Below are 26449 nucleotides of genomic sequence, written 5' to 3'. Positions count from 1 at the left end.
AAAGTGCCGTACGATGTCCGTTTTCGACGCAGCGGGGTACCGTTCTTTGAACGCGCACACTTCTGAACGGAGTAGCTTCACTGTTTTCGCCATCACGGCTAGAGTTCGACTGATAGAGCTGTAGAATTTGTTTGCAAGTTAGCTAATATAATTAGGTACCTTTCATGGGAAATTTATCAAACTCAATTAGCTGTCTTAGTTTTTTGACGTAGGACTACGTCATTGTTTACTATACTGGGACTGGGGAACACTTTGTGAAAACGAAAATAGAAGTGTAACGTTTGAATGAAAGATTTCAAATGCTAATAACTACTAAACTACTGAACGGAACTGAACCATTTATATGTCGTTAGATAGATAAAATAACCAGCAACTTTATGGAGGGCATAAGAGGGAGAGCTCCTATACAAATAAAACACAAATTTTCTCAAAACTCGTATACTAATCAAGCAAATGGAACCAAAGACCCCTCAAACCCTAAATAAAACAGAAATTTTTGCGTGAGTGCCATATTTTCTACTATGTAACAAGCGGTAAGCTGTGACCTAGTACTAGTAAAACCTTCACGCAGCAAAAGACAGTGAATCGACACCGCTATCTTACTTGGCTGTTGCCATTTATGTCAAAGGAGAAGGACATTCGAATGGCACGTCATATTTACGATGAACGTGCTTTGTCTTTATTGTTATTTGTAACCAATAGTTCTTTTAAAGGCCACAAGCGATTTAAAGTAAGATTATTGAAGCATGTCAAACTACGCATAATCATATTTAATACAATAGTATGTGGGCTGGTCATTCGTTACTATTTCAACCTTTATTATGTACATTAATGATTTTCGAAAGAAATCTCTGTCTCAACGGTTGCAGCTGTTGTACTTATGAACCACCGTTCACGTATTTTCAAAGCCACCATTGCATTCAATGACGAATTGAATCTGAATATTTTGCTCTTTTAAACATTTACTTTAACAATAGCACTCACAGACAGGGCTTCGACCGATCCTTTTTTTCTACCGCAGTCCGTTTAGAGGTGGAATACGAACGCTATGCATAACACAACTGGCAGTTTGCTCAGTCAAACGCCGATTGCAGGCAGCAGTACGAACGCGTTCTAAAGCTTTTTGACATTTTCGTTTCGATCAAGTTGCCTTTACCGTTTGGAGCAGCGAATGACTGCAAAACAGTCAAATGACTGGCAATCACCACGCTAACGAAAAGCAACCGCACAATCGTATGATTCAATAGACCAAATCACCATACCGTCAATTGACAGATACTGGCGCCCTTGTTTACATTTTGGAAAACTTTCCTTTCCGTTTATAGCGAATGTAGCGTGTGTTTTAACATTTTACAGGCATGATGGCGTTTTAAATTTACTCCTAATGCTGTTTAAACAACAAACTTGCCGTTTAACAGCTAAAACTTTTTTGGACTCTGCGGTCTGTTTGTAAACAAGGGCGCCACTATCTGCCAGATGACGTCACCTTGATTTGGTCTATACTACACAAAAAACAACCACTACATGTGCATGGAAGAAGTCGGTCGGACTCCGTCCAATACAAACGAATATTTTGCTTGCGTCGGACCGACGTCCGGGTGACAAACTATTACTGTGAGCAGCCGATTTGGAGACAAAAAGAGAAACGAAAAAATACGACACCGTATGCTTCCAGTCAGTTTGCAGTTTATATTCTCAAAGCGCAAAGCAAAACGGGAGATCGACTGTTTGCTTTTGCTGAGATCTCCTGTTTGCTTTTGCGCATTCACGGCAGTCACATTCAACTTGCGATCCCTTTTCAGGCCCTGCTCACAGATTCTTATAAACATACATTTGCCAAAAATGCAGTTTACATTAGTCTTTGATCTAATGATCTGATATAGTCTTACGTTACCCTTTCGTGCAACCCTTAGGGCTGCATACCTTGTAGTTTTTTATCACCATCCGAAAAAAGTCCATTTTTTAATGCATACGTTATCATGTTCACTACTGGCCACTTCAGCATCGGTTCCGGAACATGGGGACATTTTGGAGCCAAATAGCCACTCCACCAGCGCACAGTGGTTCGATTTCGAAAATGTGCGGACTTTAGCAATTGGGTAAAAAAAAATAATTTTTCAAGTGTGGTGTCTCGGGAGAAGTTTAATAATAAAATGCAGTGCATCTTTCTACACTATAAGGGTGACCGTGAATCCACCTATTAGTGTGATACAAGCTTTTGTTTTTTTTAAATAAGGCCATTGCAAATAATTTTCAAAGTTTTTGTCAACCCCCCCCCCCCCCCCCTCTTGGATATTGGCTTGAAAAATCGGTGAGCAAATTTGTTTGCAAGTTAGCTAATATAATTAGGTACCTTTCATGGGAAATTTATCAAACTCAATTAGCTGTCTTAGTTTTTTGACGTAGGACTACGTCATTGTTTACTATACTGGGACTGGGGAACACTTTGTGAAAACGAAAATAGAAGTGTAACGTTTGAATGAAAGATTTCAAATGCTAATAACTACTAAACTACTGAACGGAACTGAACCATTTATATGTCGTTAGATAGATAAAATAACCAGCAACTTTATGGAGGGCATAAGAGGGAGAGCTCCTATACAAATAAAACACAAATTTTCTCAAAACTCGTATACTAATCAAGCAAATGGAACCAAAGACCCCTCAAACCCTAAATAAAACAGAAATTTTTGCGTGAGTGCCATATTTTCTACTATGTAACAAGCGGTAAGCTGTGACCTAGTACTAGTAAAACCTTCACGCAGCAAAAGACAGTGAATCGACACCGCTATCTTACTTGGCTGTTGCCATTTATGTCAAAGGAGAAGGACATTCGAATGGCACGTCATATTTACGATGAACGTGCTTTGTCTTTATTGTTATTTGTAACCAATAGTTCTTTTAAAGGCCACAAGCGATTTAAAGTAAGATTATTGAAGCATGTCAAACTACGCATAATCATATTTAATACAATAGTATGTGGGCTGGTCATTCGTTACTATTTCAACCTTTATTATGTACATTAATGATTTTCGAAAGAAATCTCTGTCTCAACGGTTGCAGCTGTTGTACTTATGAACCACCGTTCACGTATTTTCAAAGCCACCATTGCATTCAATGACGAATTGAATCTGAATATTTTGCTCTTTTAAACATTTACTTTAACAATAGCACTCACAGACAGGGCTTCGACCGATCCTTTTTTTCTACCGCAGTCCGTTTAGAGGTGGAATACGAACGCTATGCATAACACAACTGGCAGTTTGCTCAGTCAAACGCCGATTGCAGGCAGCAGTACGAACGCGTTCTAAAGCTTTTTGACATTTTCGTTTCGATCAAGTTGCCTTTACCGTTTGGAGCAGCGAATGACTGCAAAACAGTCAAATGACTGGCAATCACCACGCTAACGAAAAGCAACCGCACAATCGTATGATTCAATAGACCAAATCACCATACCGTCAATTGACAGATACTGGCGCCCTTGTTTACATTTTGGAAAACTTTCCTTTCCGTTTATAGCGAATGTAGCGTGTGTTTTAACATTTTACAGGCATGATGGCGTTTTAAATTTACTCCTAATGCTGTTTAAACAACAAACTTGCCGTTTAACAGCTAAAACTTTTTTGGACTCTGCGGTCTGTTTGTAAACAAGGGCGCCACTATCTGCCAGATGACGTCACCTTGATTTGGTCTATACTACACAAAAAACAACCACTACATGTGCATGGAAGAAGTCGGTCGGACTCCGTCCAATACAAACGAATATTTTGCTTGCGTCGGACCGACGTCCGGGTGACAAACTATTACTGTGAGCAGCCGATTTGGAGACAAAAAGAGAAACGAAAAAATACGACACCGTATGCTTCCAGTCAGTTTGCAGTTTATATTCTCAAAGCGCAAAGCAAAACGGGAGATCGACTGTTTGCTTTTGCTGAGATCTCCTGTTTGCTTTTGCGCATTCACGGCAGTCACATTCAACTTGCGATCCCTTTTCAGGCCCTGCTCACAGATTCTTATAAACATACATTTGCCAAAAATGCAGTTTACATTAGTCTTTGATCTAATGATCTGATATAGTCTTACGTTACCCTTTCGTGCAACCCTTAGGGCTGCATACCTTGTAGTTTTTTATCACCATCCGAAAAAAGTCCATTTTTTAATGCATACGTTATCATGTTCACTACTGGCCACTTCAGCATCGGTTCCGGAACATGGGGACATTTTGGAGCCAAATAGCCACTCCACCAGCGCACAGTGGTTCGATTTCGAAAATGTGCGGACTTTAGCAATTGGGTAAAAAAAAATAATTTTTCAAGTGTGGTGTCTCGGGAGAAGTTTAATAATAAAATGCAGTGCATCTTTCTACACTATAAGGGTGACCGTGAATCCACCTATTAGTGTGATACAAGCTTTTGTTTTTTTTAAATAAGGCCATTGCAAATAATTTTCAAAGTTTTTGTCAACCCCCCCCCCCCCCCCCCCTCTTGGATATTGGCTTGAAAAATCGGTGAGCAAAAAATAATTTGTAGGATATGAGTTAAATTTTTCTATAAAATAAATTGTCTGTGGGCTCTACAGCCTGATGAGTGTACGAGTTGAGTTAACGCTTCTAGCACGAAATAGAAATGGAAGTTCAAACAGTGGAATTTCCGAAATTCGTCCAAAAGATTTTTGCATTAAAAATAACAACGTATTTATTAAAAGCAAGAATAGATTTGGTTTTCACGTTTAAACTTTAAGGCATTTTTACCTAAAATCCATATTTTTTTGCTCGATTAAAAAATTCTCTTTGTTTCTTTTTCGTTTCTTTTTGCAGAAAGATGCGCCATATTTTATTATTAAACTTCTCCGAAGACACCACGCTTGAAAAATTACGAATTTTCCACCCAATTGATAATGTCCGCATTTTTTCGAAACCGGACCACTGCGCAGTGGTCCCGAAACATTAGGAAACCTGGCTTTAGGGGACAATTTTGAATTTGAGGACGGTTCATCTAACGGCAGCAAATCACATCACCTTGATAAGAGAAATTCTCCTGAAACGGGGCCACTACTGTTAAATTTTGTGTAAACCTTGAGATCTATATCATGTGATATTTCATAAATTTACCATTAAACAACTAACAAATAGCCCTGTTCTGTACAGAAGAATAGGGCTTTCAAGTGGAGTAAAATTTTTTTTTTTGGCGGACATCTTGGATTTGGTCGACATATTAAATTTTATCAAACAATCGCTGTTTTCAACATGAGCCCCCCAACCGATTTTCATTTTAAGACCACCACCAAGAAAAACACGATATGAATGAATGTTTCTTATAGCATTTTTTCTCAGCTTTCCGATGGTGGTCTTGGAATTAAAATCGGTTGGGGGGATCATGGCGAAAACGGTGATTCTTTGATAAAATCCAACATGGCAGCCAAATCCAGGATGGTCGTAGATTTTTTTTCACTTCGTTTATAAACCCTATCTCGCCTCTTTACAAAACCGTGTCGTTTGTAGTTTATTTCATAGCAAATATTGGAAATATCACAATAATTATATGAAAATTGTGAAACTTGCTACAAATAACTGGTTGTTTTATGCAGTTAATACTATTGCACACGTAATTTTATGGATGTTTCTTGTAGCATTTTTTCTCAGCTTTCCAATGGTGGTCTTGAAATCGGTTACGGAACATCTTGTACCAGGTTCCTGGGAAGTTTTTTGGATTTTAAGATAAGCCATCTTCCGGTACATCAAAAGGGACATTTTAAAGGCAAATGGTTGTATTATGAAATATTCTACTAGGTAATGGCCAATTCGGCATCCAGCCAGGCGATTCAGGCGATGTGATTTGAAGTACCGCAAATTCAAAAATATCCCCAAAAATCAAGTACCGGATATTCCGTAACCGATGGTGAAGTAGCCATTAGACAACAAAATACTACCTAGCTTATCTTCGGTGCCAGTTTTGGGTCATATTTTTCAAATGAGGAAAAGAAAACGAGAATCGGGTTGAATATAACACAATGCACAATGTGTAACTTTTTTTTAATGCATTAGGAAGATTAAAATAGTACATTTCCTTTAAAAGGTCACATATTTTAGCACAATGATCATTCTTTAAGCATACGGAATACCAATCTTTAAATAAATGCGTATTACAAAAAAAAAACCTCATCAGAGTCAAAGTTATGAAAAACAAATTCGTGCTAATTGATAACTGCCAAACGATTGACATAATTATCACCATTTGAAACAAACAGTCTCTAGATAACATGAATCGTACCGAGCTTGGACACCAGCAAGCAACCCGCATGCAGTATACCTACTAACGGCGCATACAGCTATAGCTACAAGTTAGTTAGTACTGAGCGAGATGTGAACCAGCCCCCGCGAGTCGTTTTGAACCAACACATTCCGCTATCCTTTTTGCGGAGCCCGTCTCGCATTCAAACACACCCTCACTCCGGGCCAATCGTCGACGGCTCGTATATTAAGCTTACAGCCTCAGGGGAGCGCAAAGGGGGCATGCACGCAAGACGGTGTCACTGTGAGTCGACCGGCGATTACGCGACCACTTGACTGGCTGCCTTACTAGCTCATGATGGTCTGGTTTTGGTCCGGTTAGGCCAAGCGCCGCATGCGCTCGTACTGTTTATATGTACCATCGAGCAGCTAGGTTCAGATCGCATTTAACTGGCAAGTAATTCACACGTCTTTTGCATATCAGAATTGAAATAAAGTTTATAAGTTATACTGCAGCGTAGTCAACTAGAACTTTGTGTATTTACGCCTAAAACTGTACTTTGAAAGTGGACATTTTTTGAAAAAAAAAAGAGTTTAAATTGTGTATCGAGGTTACTGAATGCGGGTATTCGAAAAAGTAAGATCTACAATGGACACAATGCAGAGGAGAAATAGTTTGAATATAGCCTTCGGCAAGTGGTGGACAAATCCGGGCTCCAGCAGTAGCGGCAAAAGTTCGTCCTTTAGCAGTACCGTGGCAATTCAGAAACTACGTGAATCCAAATGGTTTGATTCGGGCGAAGAGCGCATCTTTTGTGCAGTAATCGAAGCCGGATTTATTGTTGAACTGCGCCATCCTGAAACCAGTGAGAGCTGGTTTGGTGTAACGGCCATCGAGACGAAGAAATGTGAGTGGTTCAAGTATTCTATGCACACATTTGTGTTGGGTCTGATGAAACAGTGTTTTATTCACTATCTCAATGCAGTCTCGGAACAAAACAAGACAGAAAGTGAAAGTGCATTGCAGAGAAAATCCAAACCCAACTTGGGAAATTAGACTCTGTTGCGTAGCAATAATGAAGTGTGTATCAGGTTGTGTGTTTCACCTGTTTATTGTAGATATGAATTATTTTGATTTCAAATTTGGTTCACTTCACATAAAATAATTACTCAATCAACAATGCGAGGTCAGTTACGCCCTTAAACGAACATCGATCGATTCTAGCAGTTCTATAAATAGCCTATAGTCGTCATTTCGTTACGGTAAACACCAACACTCATAGCACTGACCATGGGAGAGCCGACGAGATAGTGCGAATGCCTTGATTATAATAAAAAATGTGTGGTGGACGTGCTTTGGGACTTGTTTACATTTTCTCGCTTGAACGCGTGACCATTTATATTGTTGTAACATATGAGATAATTTGAATAAACAATAAAATGCAGCGTGATAACGGTCACGGAGCACTACTGCGGGTGTAATGAACTACTGTAATTGCTTAAACAATAACAATAACATTCCCTCTAGAAGCTAGTTTTCGAGAGTAAATGCTAAATTGGTACAAATTGATGCTAGTGAAAAATGAAGCGCCATTGGAAAAAAACCGGAAAGCTTTACTCGTCAACAACTGTTCTAGTTGAATAATTTTCCCGTGTATATCCCTTCATCTGTATCGATAAAGAAAAACAAATTGTGTTGAAGGTCGTTATTGTTGCTTCTTGCCCTTTGTACGTAGCGAAGCAAGTCGATATCCGACACGACCGTTTCCCATCCTTTTCGAATTCATTTCTAATTTCCGCTGTTGCAGCGCAGGACTGTACTAGTACATTGCAAAACATGTGTGATATCACTTAGTTTTAAGGTCATTCAGCCACGATCATCATTTAATTATCTGTTTGTGCATTGAATCAATTTTGTCATTTATCAACAGCCTCATCTAAGTTTTCTATAGCACCGGAGAAGCTATCCCAAATATTAAAAGATTTTCGGGGCCAACTCAATCAAGAGCTACATCAAAAAACCAAGTTTATACATTGTCATAACATTGCCAACATTGACATTTTTTCTATATTTACAGAATTTTTACAAACCTACAGTAATGATTTTTGTGTAAAGTAATTTTTAGAACACAATTTTTTCAAATAGTTGTTCTTAAAAGCTGTCTTCAAGGATTCAAAGATTCTTCAACGATTATTTTTTTTTGCTCGGTAACAAAACAACATTACCAAATTGTCCAAATATGCTTTGAAGTTAAGCATCGCGAAGAGTCAGTGTAGCCAAATGAGCGCTCTTTTTGCTACCAACGGGGTAGCAGTCCCATAGCTCCGTAAATACAAAAGATAAAACCATACTTTCTTCAACAATAGTGTAGATAATAATAAGCTCTACAATCGCCCTTTACACTACTTTTTCGAATTCTGTTTAGTTGAAGCACTATAGTCAATTGAGCATCGACTGAGCAAAAAACGAGAATGAAGCCTGGTTGCAGGCTTGTTACAACCGAAATCAGCGCGATGAAATGCTACTTGCCAGAAACCGGTCGATCATAGATTAAGCTGTGAAGCGCGGAAATCCATAAGTAATCAAAGTTGGGGAGAGTCCATTTCACCGTTTATTACTTTTGCCACGAACACTACCTGCTGGATTCTATGTAGGTATTCAAGTGAATCTAGGGCACGTAGTCGGCAACGATCCAAGTACGGCGGGAGCTCCTCTGTATTACGCCACGGTCGATGTCGCAAAGCAACGAAAGTTTCACGATAGTTGCTGAGGACACCATAGTGAGCAACAGTTCTCCCCAGGGAAAAAATCGCTTCTAGCGATCAACATCATAGAACCGATCAGATTCGGATTCATTGACATCACTACTTGGAAGCGACAAACACTTTGTCGCGATCCGTACAGATTATGACAAACATCATGTTCATTGCATGATTGCGTTGAGAAATATAACAGATACAGACGATTGGTTGTGTGCATCGTATGAATCACAATACAAACAACATGTGTGACCTTTTTCGCTGCTAGGTAAGATGTAACACTGTGATCGACTGCTGAGACTGTTTAGAGAACAAAATCTTGTGATCAACGCTAAAGATTCACTGTTTGTCATGATCTGTACGGATCGTGATCTGTGCGTGTGGCGATAACTCACAGATTTTATCAAACTCACTGATCTTCCATCCTTGGTTCTCCCACATCCAACAAGCGTTAGCCAATGAACAACATGAATTACTCCCTAAGCGATCCTGTGCTGCGAATTGACTTTGTTACACTGAATAATTTCACCGAACGCTCTCAAACCGACGCAATTTACATCGATTTCTCTGCCCCCTTCGACAAAGTCAATCACAGTATTGCCTTTGCCAAGCTAAACCGGCTTGGATTTAGAGGAACTTTGCTCAATTGGTTTGACTCCTATCTGTCGTGTCCGTCGGTTATTTCCAACCGAGCCCTCCGGAATACGGAACAACGTCCGTCAAAGTCTACGTTCGTCCAAAAACTGACTCTTGTTTAGAGTATGCTATATCTTGCCACAGTATGCGTAACACAGTATGCGTAACGATATATTTCTCTCCTTGTCTCTTACCGTTCGTATGACGGTATTCTTCCTATGCAAGGGATTTCAGTTACACTCAAGTAAATAATTCAGTTTCCTTAGATTTGCTTTACGCTGATTCATCTAACTCGGCTCGTTCCCTACATTCACCCCCTCTTCTACTCTTCTGATAAATTATCAAAAAAAAACTCATGGCCATTATCATTTTTGACATCATCATCATTTTCGTCATTACCACTACCAATTTCGTCGTTACCATTGTCATTTTCATTATTACCAGTACCATAATCATTTTCGTCATTACCATCATTATTTGCATGTTTACTATTTTTTCTTCATTACCATCATCATTTTGGCTTCAATCGCCAAAATCAGCATAATCCAAATCGTCAACATAATTACAATTATCAACATCATTAAAATGTAAAATAAAATAAAATCATCATCTACGCCATCAAAATAATCAAATAGTCAACATCATCCACAAAATCATCAGAAAGATCAAAATTATCATTATCCATGTCACTAAAACTAACATTAAAATGACCAAATCGTCAATGTCATCTACATAATTTTCGATATTACCGTCATCATTTTCGTCATTATCGTTATCATTTGCATCATAACTATAATTTTCATCATTGCCGTTGTCATTTCCATCATTACCATTGCTATTTTGACATTACCATAGTCATTTTCGTTATTAGCATCATCGCTTTATCATCACCTTCATCAGTTTCGACTTTACAATCATCACTTTCATCAGATTCGTCATTGCCATCGTCATTTTCATCATTATCATTATCATTATTTTCATCATTGCAATCATCATATATGTCAGATTCGTCAACATAATCATTTTCTTCATTTTCATCATCATTTTCGTCATTACTATAATCATTTTCCTCATTGCAATCCTCAATTTCAACATCACCATAATCAGTTTCGTTATTACCATCAATATTTCCGTCATTACAATCATCAGTTTTACTACCTCTGCGGGGGACCATCGCACACAAGCGATCTTCTACAGCCTGCCCAGAGGCGAACAAACTACGCATACCAGCGTGTTTCAGTAAACCATTCTGCCTTCCCAGAGGCACGCGAATCATGCTCGCAAATCACACACGCAAGCATGGGCAAAACAACCCTCACAAAGGCGGTTCAGAAGACAACCAGATACGCACAAGCATCTTTTCAATTTTCTCAAATAGACCTTTGCCAGACGCCACTAATCCGCGCACACCAGCGTATTCCAACAAAATAAGACGCATACAAGCGAGTTACTAAAAGTCCCTCTCAGGGGAGCTATCGTATGCAACGATTTTGCACAGCCACAGAGGTGATTAAACTACGCATACCAGCGTGTTTCAGTGAACCATTCTGCCTTCCCGGAGGTACGCAATCACACACGCAAAAAACACATATGTTCAACAAACAGCCTTCACAGAGGCAGTGCAGAAAACAGCCAGATGCGCACAAGCATTTTTTCGCGCACACCAGCGTATTCCAATAAAGTAAGACGCGCACAAGCGAGTTACTAAAAGTCCCTCTCAGGGGAGCTGTCGTATGCAAACGATTTTGCACAGCCTTCCCAGAGGCGATTAAACTACGCATACCAGCGTGTTTCAGTAAACCATTCTGCCTTCCCGGAGGCACGCGAATCATACTCGCAAATCACACACGCAAGCATGTGCAAAAAACAGCCCTCACAGAGGCAGTTCCGAAGACAACCAGATGCGCACAAGCATCTTTTCGCGCACACCAGCGTATTGCAATAAAGAAAGACGCACACAAGCGAGTTACTAAAAGTCCCTCTCAGGGGAGCTATCGTACACAAACGATTTTGCACAGCCTTCCCAGAGGCGTTCAAACTACGCATACCAGCGTGTTTCAGTAAACCATTCTGCCTTCCCGGAGGCACGCAATCACACACGCAAAAAAACACATATGTTCAAAAAACAGCCTTCGCAGAGGCAGTTCAGAAAACAGCCAGATGCGCACAAGCATCTTTTTTAATTTTCTCGAACAGGCGTTTGCCAGACGCCACTATTATATTCAACTTAACATACTCACAATTTGGGAGCACTACGCCAATGTCGTGTCCGTCGGTTATTTCCAACCGAGCCCTCCGGAATACGGAACAACGTCCGTCAAAGTCTACGTTCGTCCAAAAACTGACTCTTGTTTAGAGTATGCTATATCTTGCCACAGTATGCGTAACACAGTATGCGTAACGATATATTTCTCTCCTTGTCTCTTACCGTTCGTATGACGGTATTCTTCCTATGCAAGGGATTTCAGTTACACTCAAGTAAATAATTCAGTTTCCTTAGATTTGCTTTACGCTGATTCATCTAACTCGGCTCGTTCCCTACACTATCTATGTAATTGGATGAACTTTGCAAGTAAGAATTCATCACGATTTTTCCGAGCCGTTTACCGCTTCTTCCGGGATCGCTCAAGGCAACCATCTGGATCACCACAATAGATCAAAGAACTGGTCGCAGTGGTCCAAGGTCCCCAACAAGGAAAAAAACCATCTGGATCCATAAGTTTCCGTGCTATACATTAATGATGTGCACTACTTGCTTGATTGCCCGCAACTACTGTGTTACCTGACTCATAACGAATATACGTTATATACGTGGGAGGGTCTCGTAACTCACAAACTTTGTGGTTTTTCGTTAAATTGATCATAAATTCGAATAGAGTATACAAATATCAACTATATAACATAAGAAATTACATGTTTACTCCAAAAATGAAAGCATGAGAGATTTTAGAATTTCGGAAATAGGGGTGCGTTATGAGTCAGGTAACACAGCAGCGTTTGCAGACGACTGTGAACTATTTTTGATAATTAACAACATGAACGACGCCTATCTTCTCCAGAAACAATTGGACATTTCCGCGCACTGGTGTAAACTACACCCCATACTACTTAACCCATTAAAATGGTCGGTAGTGACATTTGCCAGGGAGATACAGCCGCTGAACTTTAACTACAGCCTCAATTCTTCACAGATCTCACGGGTAGACCACGTCAACGACATTGGAATGATTCTAGACTGACGCATTACCTACAAACGACATTCATCGTATCCAAAGCTTCCAGAATATTATTCACATGACTGAAATGCACAATGCCTTACTGCCTTGTATTGTTCATTAGTGCGATCCTCTTGACTACTATTCAACGGTGTGAAACCCTCAGTATAATAACGCCTCATATCGCATCGTAAACATCCAACGTAGATTTGTTCGCAATGCCCTTCGTTGTCTACTTTAGAGGCAACCAATGCAGCTCACTCCTTACGAGGAGCGTTGCCAACTTGTTAAACTTGACACGCTTCAGCTACACTACGGCGCTTCCCGTGCAATGACCTTCGCTGATGTTTTAGCTGCTCGCATCGGTTGTCCAGACCCAATAGGAAGGTGACGTCGTTGAAAAACAGCCACCTTGGGGAACTCAAGACATGTTCGAAAACTGCGAAGAAATACAAAAACCAAGCTTCACACGCAGTACACTTCCGCGCAAGTATGAGTCTAGTCATTGAATCATCCGTTGAGATGCCTCCACCTGGGAAAGTTCACGCAATAACATTGCATGATAAATTATATCAAAAGCAGCTTCCCAGTCTGTGTAAATTACATCAACTGGCTTCTTCTCTATTTCCGAAATGCAATGCAAATCGCAGACCTTACTGCCTGCCTGAACTCATTTAAGGCCAAGACAAAAAACGCGATGTTGGTTTATTCCATAGGAACTACGTTGGGAGTTGGGAGACTACGGTGGGCCGGACACGTCGCAAGGATGCCGGACGATTGGTGAAATCAGTTCTCTTTAAAAAACCCCTACTAGTACCAGGATCAAACTTGCTAAATAACTCGACCAGGTTGAAGCCGACTTGCGTGTGTCGAGACACTAAACGAATTGGTGCCAAGTAGCCCAAGGCTGGGCACAGTGGAATGGAATTCTTGATAAGGTAGAGGCACTTCGGATATCTGCTGGTAGAAGAAGAAGATCGGTACTTACTTACTTACTTATGTGTCCATGTCCGCCGATCCGGCAGAGCAAAGGGAAGAAAACAGAGATCTCCACTGTTGACGGTTACCCGTCCTGGCTATTACCTGTTGCCAGGACAGGTTCTCGCCTACAGCCCGGATGTCGTTGGCTAAGCTGCGTCGCCATAAGCTTCTGGGTCTGCCTCTTCTACGCTTTCCTTGTGAATTCCAGTCTAATGTTTCTCTGCAGACCTCGTTCGCTCCTTTCCTCAAGGTATGTCCGATCCACTTCCACCTACGTTCACGAATTTCTGTGGCTATCGGCCGTTCATGACACCGACGATGGAGTTCCTCATTGGATATCCAGCTGTCAGGCCACCAGGCACGACTGATATATCAACGGCACCGTTTAATCAATACCTGCAGTTTTTGCGTTGTTTCCGTTGAGACGCACCACGTTTCGCAGGCATACAGCAGTACGGATTTAACGTTTGAAAAGAAGATCGGTAGTTTGACTAAAATAGACAAAAGAAGAGTCACAATCTGTTTTTAAAAATTTAAAAAGGTTGTGGACAGAAATGTCAGATATACAGATATTTGTGCATGCTCAAATTTGGGACTCACCGATTATTTGTGACTGTGAGTTCTGGGTCTATCAATGTGTCTGCTAGTTAAAGTACTTCATAAACTATGAATTTATGCTGGAAACATTAAATATTGCGAAAAAAATGATAGTGTCCCAAATTTACGCATGCACAAAAATCTATTTATCTGACATCTATAGATGTGGAGTTTCTTTTTCAGTCCACTCCAATATCTGCGTGTCACAGGGCCTGGGAGAGAAAGTTGGTTCGAATCCGGTTATAATTGACTCGGATTACAACTTGTTTCGATCTACAGAACTTTCAGTTTGGGTAAAGAAGAACGGCACACGACTTCTTAAGCGTTGCTTCAACGATCCTTCCTTACCAAATCTTCCGTACTATCCACTTCACGCCTTGTTTTGTCCCGTTCTGTTTGAATACATATTTGTTACATTACTTTCTTCAAATATGCGGCTATTTTACTGCTAGTCCTCTTATAGTGCTGATAATGCTTCTTTGCAGCTAGTTACCGACAAGAAGTAGTTAAATAGAATTGTGGATGCCAATTTACAACAGTTATGCAATCAAAAAGCTGATAAACAGCAATCTGCACTTTAAAATGCCAGGGATGCTAATTAACGATTGATTTACTGCTTATACTAATGCTTATTGGTTACCTGGATACTGTTATAAAAAATTAATGAATACGTGTTCATCATCAGAAATATTGAGCAGCAAAACAGGTTCTGAAGCTCTAAAATTCACGACGACTTCTTGGACTTTAATCTTTGATCTTGGTGTTGGTAATGAACCGCTTACCACAAATATAGTTCTAAAAATGCGTCGTGCCTTAAAATCGTACACAACATTTATAATCATTAAATGTATGGTCAACCCCTCTCCTATCCATTTTTAATCCATGAAACGGACGGATAGATACAGTAATGTAAAATCAATACAAATCAATAAAAATTGTGTTTATTCCTTCCAGCAATGAAACCTGTCGCGGAAAACATTAAAATCTATTCTGTCAAACTTTCCGATAGTCACAAGAGGCTGAAAATCTACAACACCTCGCTAGATAAACTCTGGCAGCAAGGATATCGAATTCGGATTAACAATCTGTGCGATAAGACCAAAAAACCTCACAACGAAAAAGATATTCTGGCACAGGTCAGTCCATATTCTGTGGAATGAAAAAAAACCTTTGAAATATATGGTGTATCTTTTGCTTTCAGGTCAAGCATGCAAACAAAACTAAAATGACATTTCATAACAGTCAGCATTTTGCCGAATTCTGCCGATACGGTGATCGTCCGCAGGACAACCGGAAGCGACAAGTAAGTGTATTCCTGCGGCGATTCGAAGACGCTCTGAGTGGAACGCAGACTTACTTTTGAGAGGTTTTTATCTACACTTTTCCTCTATATCGCTACAGTCGTCTATCGCATATGGTGATGGTTTTTTTTTCACTGTTATAAAAGGGGGTAACACATTGTAAAAACCTGACATGCATACCTTTTTTCAATCAATACAATGCGATGCATTCGAATCTCTTATATTTTTGCAAAGCTGCTTATTAACAATAGATCTGATAAGCTGCAAGATAAGATAAATATGTCACATTCGCCAATTGACGATTGGCCACAGTGGTATACGGTATGTTTTTCCACGACTTGTGGCAAAAAAGGAATTAAAATGATATTCTATGGCATTACTTATACTAAGCGCTTTTAAAATGTAAGAAAATATTGATCTTTTACTAGGTCTTCGAATTGAAGTACTATTTCTTGTTACTTTCAAAATAGAAACCGTTATTTTTCAAGGAATAACCCACATTTGACAATAAGATCACAAACTTTCTATACAGTCGTATATAGTCGAGAGGATTCTAATCAGTTGAAAAGGCAGGCCACACTTTCGAAGAAGGAAAAAACCGGAAAATTATCCTCACACCAAGCCTGTGCGCTTTCGCTTGGTGAGACGGTGCAGAATCTTGTTAGAAGCAGTATGATATATTCTAGTAGTGTTTTTTGACGATGAAAAGCAAATCGTTCCAAATTTTTGGAGAAACATCCTCGTACCATCACCCTGGAAACATTCTGGAACCTTTGAAATATCAGAAAGATGTGCTGCATATATTCGATCACCTTGTTGTTTGTGGTGTTCCTGTAGCAGGAACATTTTTTTGGCTGAAAACATAATTCACTATCACCGTACCGCTTAAGCAACTGCCAACATCTTTCGACTCCTGCAACCTTCTGCTTTTAAGTCAAACCGTGCATGTTGTGTTTCGTATGGAATCAATCAAAGATCATCTTTCAAAAATTCTTCATGATTGACTGCGAAATTCCCAGTTCCTTGGCTATCTTACGTCTAGACTGATCTGGTTTTCGTCGAATTCGCTCACTTAGTCGTTCAATGGCTTCCGGTGTCCGCAACGCACTCGAGACGCCAGGAATATTTTTCAAGAAACGGTTTCCTTGTATCGTTTGATGGTACGGGAGATGAATCTTTCGTTCATTCCGAGTGGTTTCAGCTCCTTTAACATATCACACGGTCAAAAAAATTTCAAACTCTAGCCTAACAGAGTTCTCTTTTTGCGTCCTTTTTGCGACCACGACTCTTAAAAGAATGGAAATTCAAAACAAACTTGCAAGCTATGTTTAGTTTTGAATACACGCTAATCGAAAAATATGCAGACACGTGTGTGATTAACCCATTTTTAATTAAACACGCCCAAAAAGCACTCACAGTTATTACTACTTACCCTGTATATTATTCCCATAACAAGTGAATTTTGCCTTTAAATGATTTTTATGTTTGTCGATAGTAAGCTTCGCCTGTATTACATTGTGTTGTTTTATAATATGGTATTCATTAATGACCAATGATGACAAAATCATTCGAAAATCTTCATACGACTTCTTACATCGATATGAAAAATATCGATTTTTATTATTTAACAATATTATGCCAAAAATATCCATTAATGAATCAATTATTCCTTTTCTTCTTACAGATATCCGAATGTGCTAAATGGGGCGGCACAAACATGGGCGCCACAATAATTTATTTTGCAATGCAATCACGTAACGCGCATTCAAATTCAAGATGAAGAAACAGCGAATTTGCATCGCAACACCGACGACCAACCGGTGCTGACAAATTAATATCGCCTGTTTTTTTTAATCACTGTAATTGGAACTACCTAACGTTTTAGTTCTGGCAGGAAATAAGACTTACCCGAAGATGTGACTGTATAGACTTTTAGGATTATATTTAAAGGTATACATGCTTAAGTTAACCATAAGAACTCGCTTGGTTTTGTCGCGTGCTTCGGCATAGAGTTAATAAACCTAATTATACAGATTTGTTTTTATTTAAAATAGGCAACTATTTACCTACAAAATATATAACTAAAAGTGTCAGAGAGAGGCAAGCCACTCTAAAATAATTAAATATTACATATTAGTCATTGGCGTGTCCAGATCTTGACACAGGCTGGAGAACCAACCTTTCAAAACATGATTTGGCTTAGAAAACATCCAGCAACCATATGATTAGGCAATTTTGTCGATTGATTTATGGTAGAAATACCGGATGATTAGGTTAAATGCCTTGGACATCCAGATTACATAGTGATTCATTTATTTAAATTCAATTTTGCAGAGGAGGCAAGGTAGCCTCAGTGTGGCCTAGTCTAGGCACGCCAGTGCTCATCCTGTATAGTTACATTGATCGATATAAATTATGTTGTTTTATACTTTAATATTATAATTTCTAAGTTTTTGCAACATTACGATTTACAATTAAAAGCCCAAAATATATCAACAAATATTTTATCGATAACGATTTAAATGTTACCTTCAGGGGAAAATAGTCGTCATCGATTCTGCCAATTTCAAAAGCAGTTTTTTGTTTGAAAAAAAAAAATTCTGTTCATGAAAATATATTTGCAGTGTTCAGATTGGCAAGAAGAATGCAGTATTTACATTTTTATAAACAAAATCCCGCTTTTGGGCCCAAAAACTGCTTCCGAAATTGGGCTCTCCGACGAAAAGTTAATGACTACTAATTTCCCGTTAATCATACTTGATGTGTTTGTAACTGTTTCTGCTCGGCTAGCTAAAAGCAATTTTGTTTATTAGTCAATACTGTTGCGATTCAACATATTCTACAGTGAAACGAGGTTTATTCAGTCAATTATGAAGTGCGATTCTTACTCACTTTTCTTAGTAAACAGCATTTAATCTGTTTAGAAAAAAGATGGTGATGCACTGTACTTAGTATGTAAATTTTTTAAAACCAAAGCAATAATAAGAAGGTAACTTTGAAACATAATAATACTTTTCATTTCAAATTTTGTTTGGAATTCAACGGCATCGTCAAACTTTTTCGACCTGGTGATAATGCAAATCTTTGTAAAAATTAGACTGCTGTATTTTATTGATAGTTTAAATAAAATATGTAAGTGATTAAGAGCAATTGAACTACTTTATTCAATATATGCTTAAGTCCGTTGAAAATTACATCCCTCCTTTCCCATTGAAAAGATTTTTGCGATGGTACTGCTTAAGTCTTGGCGCTACATTCCGACGGAATTTGGTCTTCTACTTGCCTTGACATACAGTGAATAGGGCACGGGAGGGTATTTTCAGCCCATTAAGCGATGGCATCTTTTTTTTCGGCCTATGGCCTAGTTCTAGTGTAAGAACAGGTTGGCGTTCTTTGAATAAAAAATAGTAGATTACTTACAGTCTTGAGAAAATAGTTAGAATATATTAAAATTGTATGTCGGCAAAGGATTTTTGTTGGCGAAAGAAAAGGCAAATAGGCTGAATTTAGAAAGCTGCTGAAAATACCCTCCCGTACCCTATTTAGCTTTAATCACAGAATTTTGTGCTCTTACTAACCCATAGCAGTCGATCATCGTGTTAAATTTCACCTACTTAGCTGCAAGAAACAATGTTACTCATGTTGTTTGTATTGAGATTCACGCACTGCACACAAACGATCGTCTATAAATCACATCATTCTGCATCCAGCACATGGAAAACGGCACTCAAATAGATACTATTTACATAGACCTGAAGACGGCCTTTGACCGTGTGGACCATGATTTGCTTCTGGCCAAAGTAAAACGGATGGGTGCGGTACCGACCTTTGTAGACTGGCTGAGGTCATATCTGGTTAACCGGCGGCTTTCTGTGAGACTGGGTAGCGCACGTTCCAATCAATTTTCTAATCGATCTGGTATCCCGCAAGGTAGCAGTCTTGGGCCTTTCCTGTTTTCACTATTCTTCAATGATGTATGCGCTGTGCTACCTCGAGGATGCAGACCTCTGTATGCGGATGATTTGAAGATCTTCCTCAGTGTAAAGTCTATTGAAGATTGTCGCGAACATTAAAGGTTTCTCAACAACTTCGTCGACTGGTGCAAAACGAACGAGCTCCTCATCATCAGTGTACGTAAATGCTCGGTCATCTCTTTCAACCGCAAAAACACCCGATTCAATGGAGCTACACTATCGATGGCGAGTCACTGGATAGTTAGCTAGTCAGTTATCAAAGACCTTGGCGTACACCAGGATGAGAAGCTTTTGTTCCGTGAGCATTACTCGTACATAATAGCGAAGACCATTAAAAACTTGGGATTTATCTTTCGAGTCACGAAGGAATTTCGGGATCCATATTGCCTGCGCGGTCTTTACGATCCGTAATTCCGTAATCCGTGCGATCCGTAATTCAATACGCAGCTGTGGTGCGGATCCCTTATACAGGTATTTAGTCGTCCAGATTGGAAGCCATCCAGCACAAATTCGTTCGATACGCGCTTAAATATCTTCCATGGAGAAACACATACGATCTACCTCCGTATCAAGACCGCTGTCGTTTGTTGCATATAGGCACTTTGGAAAGAAGACAAAAAATTGAAAAGGTCCTCTTCATTAGAAAGGTTTTAGTCGGTGAATTAGATTGCCCAGCGATCCTGACTCAAATCAACATCAGTGCCATCCCAAGTTTTCTACGAAACAAAGAGTTTCTTCGACTGGACTTCAGACGCACCGACTATGGCCAGAATGAACCCATTCGTTTTATGTGTTGTTTGTTTAACAATGTAGGGGAGAGTAGTCAACAGTGAGACAACAGGAACAGTGAGTCAACGGGAATAGCTACCTCATAAAACATCCAAGATCCACGATATTTTCATGCAAAGTGAATTTTGTGAACCTACATCGCATAATGTAGTTTGAGAAAAATTTATTGATTTTTTAATATATTTTTCATTAAAAATCAGTTTTGGAGGGGTCTTTTAAGTAAATTCTTTTGCAATCATTTTCAAGTGATTTTCAGCAACAAAATACATATTAAATTATAATTAAAATTACTACATGGCATCACATAGCAATAAGAGTTAATATTTGAAAAAATATGACAATCGAATTGTTTGCTAACTGCGCTAGTTCACCACTTTTCATAAAACATTTCATTCCTATTGGCAACGGTGAGACACAGAGACGTGGGTCACACTGAGACATAGCTTTCGCAATGCAAATTTTTTTGAAAAATATTTATTTGTGTTGAATTGCAAATTAATCCATAGGGATTGACTGTAAATGAATTCTGAAGTGTAAGTTAAAATTCAGATGTCCAGGATATGTGTTTTATATGACTATTAATGTATATCTGAAAATAATCGCAATTTTCAATCATATCCAACAATAATGTATGCTTCATAGGCCCAATAGACAGCACGACCTCTAAACTATTCTTTATTACCCAAAAATACGGTTTGCGTTTAATTCAAATAGGTGTCTCAGTAGGTAATACCCGTAAGGTAAGGTCCCACCTACTGGGGAACAGTGAGCCAAAAATATACCTTCACATTTGTGGTTATAACTAATTTAGCTGATAATCAAAACGACTGAAACTTTTTTTCAGACAAATAGAAGGATATACCTTTCAAATGGACTGAAGAGCTCGTTGATAACTATCACCAAAAAAATTTAAATTTTTTTTGGAAAAAAGTGTCTCACTGTAGACGTTCCTCCCCTATACAATTATTTTGATTTCCGTATTTCATGTAGTAAATTCAAAGAACAACTGTTGCTCTCAAGAGCCTTAAATTAAGTTAGTTAGTAGTGTTTTTATCCATGTAGACAACAGCCTCAGATGAATTATTGAACAATATAAATAAATGGGTGTCCCACGGCAAATTGCATCCCGGAAGAAACGCTATAGAAAATTACCTAGTTGACCGATGCTTTTTATACTTTCAGACATTAAAAACCACCCCTTTATTGCAGCTGCCAGCAATTTTACGAATCCTACGCAAATCCGTTTTTTAATAATAATTATCCTGATACTGCTAAATACATTGAAAATATGCTTGTCATGTAAGGAGGGGTGCAGAGGAAAGGCAACCACGAAAAGCTGATGGTTCAAATTGCTAAATTGCAAACTTGTGTGGTAAACGCAAAAAATAACCACGCTAATAATTTTCGCGTGGGACTCTAAATAGGTGGAAACTACGCAATAGTAAGCTTTTGGCATATCTATATCATTCAACTTCAATACCACAACCTATTCTGATAACTTACTATATTCACTAAATATACAAAAAATAAATAAATATACAATCTTCTTAAATTAATACAAAAAAAATCATCAAATTGTGTTTATAAAGTAGATTTTATGTGTGAAATGCATAGCCTTTTGAATTCCGCCATTGTTGCTGCACATTTTATTTGTCTGGGCATCGAATTGAAAAAATTTATTCCTTTGTATAACGGAGAGTTCTGTGATCTTCCAAGCAAAAAATGTGGTGTTCTTGCATCTTCCGCGTTTCTAGTGTTGTACGAATGCAAATCTCTTCCTCTTTCAATTAGATCACACAAATATCGAGGTAGCATCCCGCTAAGAATTTTATATAGAAACACCATTGTCAAAAAATAAACACTTTGCTTCACAGAAAGCCATTGCAATGCGTCCAGCAGAATATATGAGGAAGTGTATCTATTACATCTTAAAATCAATCGCATAACTTTATTTTGCAAGCGCTGCAACTTCAATATTTGTGTATCGTTTGCGAGGAACAGGATGGATGAACAAAAATCTATATGTGGTGAAATGAATGACTTATATAAAAGAATTTTACTACTAATCGTCAATTCATTTTTTTAACCGGCGCAAGACACCGTACTTTTTCGCCATTTTTTTGATGACATTGTCAATGTGAGGTTTAAAGGTTAACTTGTCATCAATGATTACTCCAAGATACTTTATTTCGTTTACGCGATCAATTGCCTCACCATCAATTTCAACATTCACGTTTGGTCTGGAGTTGGCCGAAATAATCAAATATTTTGTCTGGCTAATGTTGAGTTATGGCGTTGTTTAAATTTTAACCAATTCGATAGATGATGTAAATCTTGGTTTAAATGTGGTACAATTTCATGAGGATCCTTAGCCGCAATGAATAGAACAGTGTCGTCAGCAAATAAATTCATGTCACAGAACCGTAAAACTCGTTTCATGTCATTTATATACATTATAAACAAAAGAGGTCCTAATACACTTCCTTGCGGTACACCAAGTGTGTTAGCAAGGGAATTAGAATTCAACTTTTCAAAGCGAGTCTTCTGAGTTCTACCACATAAATAGCTTTCAAACCATTTATATGCTATCCCTGCAATACCAAATTGCTTCAAAGTTTGTAACAATATGGGCCTAGAAATTGTTTCAAAAGCGCGTTTTAGATCCAAAAATACAGCAAGAATAGTCTCTTTAGCTTCGATTTTTTCTTTCCATTTTGCTAGTACCAGATTTAATGCAGTTTCACAAGAGTGTCCCTCTCGATAGCCTGATTGCTCTGGAATCAGCAAATGATTACAATTTAAGTAATTTATTAGCTGGCCTTCAACAATAAGTTCTAGAATTTTCTCTGATGTGTGCAATATGTTAATAGGACGGTACTCTTCGGCTTTATCTGTCCCATTAACTTTGGGAATAGGAATCACAATTGATTCTTTCCAAACCTTAGGCACGTGCCTTGTTTGCAACGATTCATTAACAAGGTCCAGCAAGTCGCGTCCAATGACATGAAAGCAATCTTGTATCAGTTTTGCGTTGACATTGTCGATACCCGCCGATTTCTTTAAAGAAAAACAAATATCCTTCAACTCTGCAAAAGTAATAGGGCGAAATCCATCAAATCTGATATTATTAGAAATCGGCTGTATTATTTCGTGAGGTTTACTGACCAAGTCAATACTTTGATTGATCAGCTGAACACTATCAATGAAATAACTGTTAAATTTATTGACTATTACTTGCGACGATTGTTCTTCTATGCCGTTAAAAGTTATGGAGCGCGGGAAGTTATCTTTACATTTTATTAACTGTTTTAGAATTTTCCATAACTCTTTGCTGTTGTTTTGATGGTGATCAATCTTCAAACTTGTGCTGGACGGGACGGTGAAGAATAGTAGCCCCGGAAGCTGCCGGAAGTCCGTCTTGAGGTAAGTTTCATCATCCCTGATGAGACAATCAGGCTTCGTCAGCATCAGGGTGTACAGTTTCCGGGCCCGCGACTTTCCCACCGTATTTTGTCGTTCGTCACGATTTAGAGCCTTCTGCACTTTGTACGTATGCAGTCCCTCCCGTTCCTTGGCTCTCTGAATGAAAGACTTGGACAGATTCAACTTTTTGGCCACATCCCTGATCGAAGCATTGGGATTCTCCTTAAACGCTTCCACGACACGCTTGTGATCCTGATCGCTAATAGAACATCCATTCTGACCACATTTCTCCTTCCGTTCGATGCTCAGAGTTTCGCAGTAATGTTTAACTACACGACTCACAGTTGAGTGCATGATTCCGAGTTGTTTTCCGATGTTCCGATTAGATCGTTGAGGATTCTCCAGGTGCTTGCGCAAAATCAGTTCGCGACATTCCTTTACGGGTGACACCATTTTTCCCAATTGTCGAAAAACTGACAGCGATTAAAATACACTCAAGTCGCTTTTTACGCGAAGGATACGTTCCGCGTTAATAAAAATCGCGTAAAAGGAACCGCATAAATTCCGAAATTTGCATAAAAACGCATAAATTCTTTCGCGTAAAAAAAAACTTCGTAGATTTCAATATTACGTGAAAAAATAGACTAGTTGAGCACATCCGCGTAAATTCCGAAAATCGCGTTAAAACCGCGTAAATTACGAAATTCGCGTAAAAAACCACGTAATTTTCGAAATTCGCGTAAAACACAAACCGCGTAAAAAGTGACTTTAGTGTACAGTGTGAACAATACACTCTATACTACTTCTACTCAAATTATCATGAGAAAATACCCAACGGGTAATTTACTACAGCGTTTCATCCGTGGTGCAACCTTTATCCACTGACGAACTGACAAGACACATAGAAGAAAATGTTTTAAAAATCATCGTCCTACACATTTTGCTTGCACACTAGCACCCTCTGTTATGCATGTTGCGGAGTAGCTTGCATTTGCAGGATTTTATGCTGTAGGGTTTATACATTTGAATGGTTTCATACTGAAAACTCGAAGCAACAGCCGCGCGCCGCGGTGTGGCCATGTTACGAAACATGCTTTTTGAAAAATGAGTGGTTTTTGATTGGACGATGAAATAAACTCGAGTGTCTGACTGAATCTGCTCGCTCCTATGTTTGTGATCGTTAGAAGTATTTTTTTTCACACCTGTACAGGACCTGTACAGTACACTGGACAAGTTTACAATCAACTCGTAAACTAACAAACTAACTTGCTAATTGGGTATTTTAGTGTTATATACATTTCCGCATATTCTGACAAGATATGATGCCATTTAATCGCTACATGAAGACTTTTCCGAATTAGACCAATGGAGGTAATGAAAAAACATTTTTTTTATATTTGAAAAAAAATTTGGAATAAGACGATAGCTTATAAGTAAACCACTTTTCTTTTTAGCTCGCCTTAGACAACACAGTGAATAGATACACTATTGAGATTGCTGACAGCTACCGTACGCACACTATGCCGCGTATACGTACACGCAATTTGTTGTTGCTGCTGTTGGTTTTTCCATGACGTTTTTCAAACTGGGGGAAAACAAACCACCAACACAACCGTAAATTAGCAAGCTCTATGGTCATCGAACGATACAGGTTTCAAATGAGAGCTTTAAAAGCTCGGTTAAAATGAAGAGCTCTATCAGAGAGATAGAAGAGAGGGAGAGAACTTCTGACATCAAGTCAATCAATCGGCTTGGTTGATATCTGTCAAACAGCAAATCATTCTAGTTTTGATTTTTATTAATTTTTTCATCGAATATTGACTTAATTGAAATAAAAAAAGAACTGCTAGATTCAGGAAACGACGGGTTATCAAATAAGATAGAAAAATCCACTTTTTTGGGAAAATTAAAATACCCTATTGTTAGTACTCGCCTAATGTAATAGAGGCTTATGACAGTAAACTCACTAACTATAGACAACACAGTTGAACACATACACCATAATCACTATATGTGGTGCATGCGATATTTATTGAAATGAAGAGACTTCATTAGCAAGAAAAGAAATGTGAAAGAGAACATACAGTATTCAGTGTATTATAAAATGTGTTCAATCGTACCCGGAAAAATGTCCGTCCTTTCACGAAATCGATCACCGAATGAATGCTTCTTTGCTTGTGGTCCTTTTCTTCCCGCTTTTTTCGTACACCATCATGTTAGCATCTAACGGATCTAACGCAAACTACTTTAACTTTCAAACTCGCGTACACATCCTCGAATTTTATTCTGTTCAGGATACAGTAAAGCAAACAAAACTAAGGAACGAAATGGCAATTATACCTTTTTATTTCAATAACACTTATATGCGTTATAAATCAGATAAAACAGTATTTCCCCTATCTAGTGAGACTCCCATTTCCCATATTCATTTATTCCTGGTGAACCGGTTCATTTCAACGACTCTCGAGTCATTCGTTCACCCCTGGTTTGTTCGTGTTTATGCAGATATGCCGCGTTGAAAAATTACTCAAGTTTTAGCTCAAA

General features: G+C 38.7%; 1 protein-coding gene across 2 annotated transcripts; it reads left to right on the top strand.

Annotated features, from left to right (window-relative positions):
- Window positions 1-6691: 6691 nt before the first annotated feature.
- Window positions 6692-18810, top strand: LOC128732737 (uncharacterized). 2 transcript variants are annotated; one of them, XM_053826068.1, is made up of 4 exons: window positions 6692-7137; window positions 15373-15554; window positions 15620-15721; window positions 17404-18810. In XM_053826068.1, the coding sequence occupies exons 1-4, from the start codon at window positions 6849-6851 to the stop codon at window positions 17497-17499; spliced, it is 669 nt and encodes a 222-aa protein (XP_053682043.1). In that variant the 5' UTR covers window positions 6692-6848; the 3' UTR covers window positions 17500-18810. The 2 variants fall into 2 exon arrangements, with proteins under 2 accessions (XP_053682043.1, XP_053682044.1); XM_053826069.1 differs by having other exon boundaries at window positions 15620-15784; window positions 17404-17509.
- Window positions 18811-26449: the final 7639 nt, after the last annotated feature.

The sequence above is a fragment of the Sabethes cyaneus genome, chromosome 1, assembly GCF_943734655.1.
Source record: "Sabethes cyaneus chromosome 1, idSabCyanKW18_F2, whole genome shotgun sequence".
In the NCBI taxonomy this organism is placed as follows: domain Eukaryota; kingdom Metazoa; phylum Arthropoda; class Insecta; order Diptera; family Culicidae; genus Sabethes; species Sabethes cyaneus.
This window is presented reverse-complemented; position numbering and strand designations above follow the sequence as displayed.

Excerpts from the sequence above, each read along its gene's own strand:
- LOC128732737 (XM_053826068.1), top strand. The coding sequence starts at position 6,849 with ATGCGGGTATTCGAAAAAGTAAGATCTACAATGGACACAATGCAGAGG. Across the intron at positions 7,138-15,372 it reads GGCCATCGAGACGAAGAAAT|CAATGAAACCTGTCGCGGAA; the intron begins GTGAGTGGTTCA and ends TATTCCTTCCAG. Across the intron at positions 15,722-17,403 it reads AGGACAACCGGAAGCGACAA|ATATCCGAATGTGCTAAATG; the intron begins GTAAGTGTATTC and ends TTCTTCTTACAG.